The sequence below is a fragment of the Herpailurus yagouaroundi genome, unplaced genomic scaffold (genome assembly GCF_014898765.1).
Source record: "Herpailurus yagouaroundi ecotype Mexico unplaced genomic scaffold, PumYag 408, whole genome shotgun sequence".
In the NCBI taxonomy this organism is placed as follows: Eukaryota; Metazoa; Chordata; class Mammalia; order Carnivora; family Felidae; genus Herpailurus; species Herpailurus yagouaroundi.
The window spans coordinates 17,690-23,178 of record NW_024412625.1 but is presented as its reverse complement, the minus strand read 5'-3'; the positions used below and the strand labels follow the sequence as shown (position 1 = coordinate 23,178).

General features: G+C 41.8%; 1 protein-coding gene across 7 annotated transcripts in view; it reads left to right on the top strand.

Annotated features, from left to right (window-relative positions):
• Nucleotides 1-852: 852 nt before the first annotated feature.
• Nucleotides 853-5,489, top strand: part of LOC121022452 (acyl-coenzyme A synthetase ACSM6, mitochondrial-like) — a 7,518-nt gene continuing 2,881 nt past the window's right edge. Inside the window, exons 1-3 of one of the 7 annotated variants that reach the window (XR_005786950.1) lie at nucleotides 1,625-1,847; nucleotides 3,210-3,292; nucleotides 4,223-4,564. Coding sequence is in view for 1 of the 7 variants with exons in the window: in XM_040463584.1 (XP_040319518.1) it covers nucleotides 2,217-2,349 (133 nt within the window). In the remaining 6 variants the exon portion in view is untranslated. The other 6 variants (XR_005786951.1, XR_005786953.1, XR_005786949.1 and 3 more) reach the window with 6 other exon arrangements.

Below are 5,489 nucleotides of genomic sequence, written 5' to 3'. Positions count from 1 at the left end.
TGCTCTGTGTGTATTTGCGGACAGTTGTTTAATCAAAGGGGTGGACCCTGACAGAAACTGTTAGTGGTCACTCAATGGTCATGCCCTCAGTTCTCTCATAGAAATGGAATGCCCTATTTCTGGCCGAACACATAACCACTCAAAAGGAAAGACCACATTTCCCAGCCTCTCACGAAGCTATGTACAGCCAGGCGACTAAGTTCAGACCAATTAAATGTGAGCAGAAGTGATATGGAAAACTTTCTGGTTATTCTCTGAAGCTAGAGGCATGTCCTCCCCTTTCCCACGTTCACTTCCCACTTCCTGGATGTGGACATGATGCTGAGTCCTCTCAGTTCTACCCTAGAGGTGGTGGAGCACCTTCACAGAAGGAACCTGAGTCCCTGAGAGGGTGGAGCTGCTAAGCCAGCTATGGACTGCATATGCCCAGACTATTCAGGAAGGAAGGAATAAGTTACTGGGTGTGTTTGTTGAAGCAACCGAACCTATATCTAACCAGACATTACTCTAAAGAATTTGTTCGTATTGTAGACAGTAGGAAGCTAATAACAGCATTTGAACTCTCATGATTTGTTACAAGTATTTTTGTTCTAATGTTGAGTACACTGATGATATGCCAGTATCATCAAATGAAAATCACTAATCCCGAGTTTCTAGAACTTGAATAAATCTATCAATAACCCAAAGCAGTCATTGTTTACTCTTTTCTATGTTTGCAAACGTGGATGGGAATTGGGAAGAAGAGCGCCAGCCACCTGAAACAGATAAATTTACACATCACCCAGTTAGAAAAATGAAGTTGAAATTCCAACAAAGGATACATGTTCGATATTTTGTTAAATACTGGGACTGCTTTGAAATGTGTATTATCAATACCTCCTTTTAAATAACCTTCTTAGATTTTGCTAACTCGAGACTCTAAGGTCTACCTTTCCCTCTTCTGCTGAGTATCACAAGGTCTCCTCTCCAGATCTAAATGCTACAAACTTTGTTATGAGACAGTCTTATGGGACAATATCTAGAGGACTTTCAATGTGACAGTTTTTAAAAGAAACCCTGACATTTTTGTGGGTTCAGTGTTCAGGGCTCAGGGCTCTTGTGACTGATGAGCAATCTCTTTCATCAGTGCAAGACTTTGTGATAAAATCTTACTCGACTTCTGGGTCTGTTATCTTAAAGTCTACCACACCTGGCACTATAGTCTGTGGCCTATTTCTCTTGACATACTATTAAAAGTCAAGATATATTCATTGTTTCATTTTGCCTCACGGCCCCCAAGCCCCACCTTCCACAGGCAAAGGAGATTGTCTTTTAGGCCTAGGAGCCAATGAAAGTGATCCAGTACTTGGCTTGTTCCAAGTCTGGGAAAGTTCCTCCTGCCCCAGAGCTGGCATTGAAATTGCAAACGGTAAGCAGTTCTCAGAGGAGTCAGGGACAGCAGCGCCCCCATCCTCCCAATAGCTCAAGTCCCTTAATAGAGTCTGTTGTTGAAGTTGGTAGATATTTGTGTTCAATTTCTTTCTCTCCAGCGCTCTGACTCTTGTTTGTATTCATAAAGAAATTGTTGACCTTATGGATTCGTTCGCAGCACTATGACCTCCAAGATGATCTCTCTGAGACACGTACCGACACACTGCCTTTTCTCCAACTTGCCTAGGTGGTTCCCCGAGACAAATGTGGAGCCGGTTTCAAATCTTCTCTGTGACCTGGTGTGCCTGATGAGGACCCAGGAGAAAAACTGCTACTTGGACCTTCAAATTTTCTGACTCCAAGACCCAAGGCAAAACAATTCTCCACACTTTAATTTGATAAAGGATGTGCTAAACCAAAGGTCCCAACTTGAAAAGGTAAAACCAAAAAAGTTCTTCAACTTTGAAATGTTGGCAAAGACCCCCTGGTAAGGTGTCTGTTTCATAACCAAAGATCATGAGATTCAAACCCCATCCATGCCTGGCCCTAGAAAGTACAAATTCACAGGAGAGGTGTTCTAGCAAGTGACTAAAAACACAGGCTTGGCAGCCAAACAGGTTTGTGTTTAAATCCTGGCCTTGTCACTAAAACCAAATGTCCTTGAGGAAACTGCTTAGCTAAAACCTTAGTTTTGTTATCAGTCAAATGGAGATGTTAATGGTACCTGTTTCTTGGTGTTGTTGCAGAGATTAGATGAGATAATCAATGACCCCAAAGGAGAAGAAGACAAATGGAGCTCTGGAAGAATGATTAATCTCTCCCAGAAAGTGGCTAGCATCCTCTCTGATACATGGGCCCTCAGCCATGGGGACCAACCGAAGATATTCCTGCCCCCAGCACCAGAAACCTACTGGAGCTGCCTGGCTTGGGTGCGATTGGGTAAGACATGGGAGAGGGGCCCCTGGGACAGAGGCTCCTATGGGATTCCAGTCTCAGTCATTCACAGAATGGAGAGATGGTAAAAGGATGTCCATCTGATGCCTGAATTCTTCCCGTTGTGTGGGGGTCTATAAACAGGCCTAAGGTTTCATCTCAGTTCCACGAACTGCCACTTTTGTAATATCATCCCTCTCTGAGCCTCAGTTTCCTTACTTGTGAAATGGGCACAGTAATAGAGTCAGACTTGTGTGTTATTGTGAAAATGAAACACAAATTATCCATAGAGAGTGCTTAACTACCTTGTAGGCCATTTATCACCTCAAGGAAATCTTAGCCTCTGAGAGGCTCCAAAATATAAATATTTTTTGGAATTAGGAGGTCCCTAGGAAACTCAAAGCACATGTTCCCTGGAGATTTCCCATGAAGTGTTTGCCATTAGAAGTTCCCACAAATGGCTCAGCCTATTGCTTTTGCCTAATAATAGGCTTGTAGTTAAAAAACAAAAAATCCTGAAGAGCATTCAAAGAGCAGGTATCCTTGAGAATGCCAGGTGTGGGAGGCACAAAGAAGACAAGACAGGAGTGAGCCACACCACGGCTCAACAGAAGCCCTTGAGTACTTCAGGAAGTAAGTCCTAGTTTTTGAAGGCCCTATGCTTGGAGGCTCATCTTTGCCATGTAGTTCCCAAGAGTTGGGGTGCCTGAGGTAGCTCACAAACCCCTCAGTCCTCTGGGACAACTTCTGTATTATGAGATCCTCCTGACTGTGGGTCACCACACCTGGAGTGGGGTTTCTTGTGAGACTGTGTCTCTGCCTCTCCTGTTTCCATATATTTTATCCTTTTATCCGTTATTGTACAGACACTGTTAAGCTATCTTTCAGATCCTTTTCAGAGGGAATTGTTCCATAAGCAGCTGTTGAATTCTTGTGTTCATGGGAGGAGGTGAGTTCAGGATCCTCCCATGCTGCCATCTTGACCCCAGCTCCACAGTCCATACTCCAAACCACATGTGAAATAATACATGTATAAAACCACTCTGTGGGCAAATAGCAATGATACGTTTCTTCTGAACGTGTATTCTGAAATGTTATCAAAAGTCCATGGAATGAAAATCGCTGAGCAAGAAGCTGGAGCTAAGGATGAATGAGACAAAGTTCTACCCTCAGAGGGGCTGAAACACTCCTAGGGGAGATGAGATCGATGAAGGAGCAATTTAATGCAAGCAGGAAGGTCCTCGGTAAATTGACAAGGAGTTCAGAAGGAAAAGAAACTCCCTTCAGCTAGAAAATCAGGAAAGGATGCTGCAAGGAGGTAGCACAGCATGCATATTCCCACTGCAAAGAAGCCACTCTGGGGGACTATACCTTTGTTTTCATTGTATTGCTTCTGCTTAAAAATAGTTTAGGACGGGGGCGCCTGGGTGGCGCAGTCGGTTAAGCGTCCGACTTCAGCCAGGTCACGATCTCGCGGTCCGTGAGTTCGAGCCCCGCGTCGGGCTCTGGGCTGATGGCTCGAGCCTGGAGCCTGCTTCCGATTCTGTGCCTCCCTCTCTCTCTGCCCCTCCCCCGTTCATGCTCTGTTTCTCTCTGTCCCAAAAATAAATAAACGTTGAAAAAATTAAAAAAAAAAGTTTAGGACGATACTTTGGGAAAGGGTCACCAAGGAAAGCAGCGTCATTACTCTAAACTTCCCTTTTTTATTCAGAAGTGTACTTCCCAGAATGAGATTTCAATATCCCACTGTTAATCATGGATAGAACAACTACACAAAAGATCAACAAGGAAATAGGAGAGTTGAACAACACTGCAAAACAGCTATGTTGATTCAAAGTGAATAAAAGTTGTTTGTTTGTTTGTTTGTTTTTAATTTTAGACAGAAGGGAGAAGACTTTCATTTAAGCCCAAGTTAAGATAGCCACCCAGGATACAAAATCTTCACAAAGAAGAGACTTCTCTGAGGAAGGAACAGTCAGTGCAGGATTACATATGTTTTTTTCACACGATGCATCATAAATCATCATAGCCAATGACATTCCAGAAAGTTACAGACTTTATCTCATGTTTTAGTATCTGCAAGGCTGTATGACTTTAATCTTATGGAAACCAGGGACATGTTTTTCTTGTTCTTTATGTTTGAAATGCTCCTTTTTGGTTATTTTTATTTTTATTTTTTGAAGCTTTCAATTTTTTTATTTTTTTAAAAAAATGTTAGAGAAGGAGGAGCCAAACCATAAGAGACTCTTAAAAACTGAGAAAAAACTGAGGGTCAATGGGGGGTGGGAGGGAGGGGAAAGTGGGTGGTGGGAATTGAGGAGGGCACCTGTTGGGATGAGCACTGGGTGTTGTATGGAAACCAATTTGACAATAAATTTCACATTAAAAACATACTAAAAAATGAAAAAATGTAAAAAAAAAGGTGAAATTGACAACACTTAAAAGCCGTCATTCTGACCATTTTAAAATGGAGAGTCCAGTGGCTTTTATTATAGTCCTGATGTTGCACAACTATTACCACTAAGTCTAAAATATTATTATCATTCTGAGAAGAAAGCCCATATCTCAATTCCTCCCACGCCAATTCCCTGGCGACCACTAATCTACTTATGTCTCTTGGATCTGCCTGTTCTGGAGATTTCATATAAATGGAATTATACAAGACATGGACTTTTGCTTCTTTCACTTAGCACAATGTTCTTGAAGTTCATCTACACATGTGACAGTACTGCATGGCTTTTGATGACTAGACAATAACCCCTTGTACGGTTTTACCACCTTTGATGTATCTGGTCATCAGTTGATGAACAATTGGGTTGGTTCCACATTTCAGCAATTGTGAATAGTGCTCCTATGAACATTTATGTAGAAGTTTTTGTGAGAATAATATATGTCTTCAATTCTCCTGGGTTTATACCTTGGAATGAAATTGCTGTGCCATATGGCAACTCCATTTTTAACTTATTAAGAAATTGCCAAACTGTTTTCCAGAGTAGCTGTACCATTTCACACTTCCACAAGCAGTGTTTGAAAGTTCTGATTTCTCTACATCTTTGCCAAAGTTGATTTTTTTCCTTCCAGGATTTTATTAAAAATTCGTTTAATGTTTATTTATTTTTGAGAGAGAGAGAGAGAGAGAGAGAGAG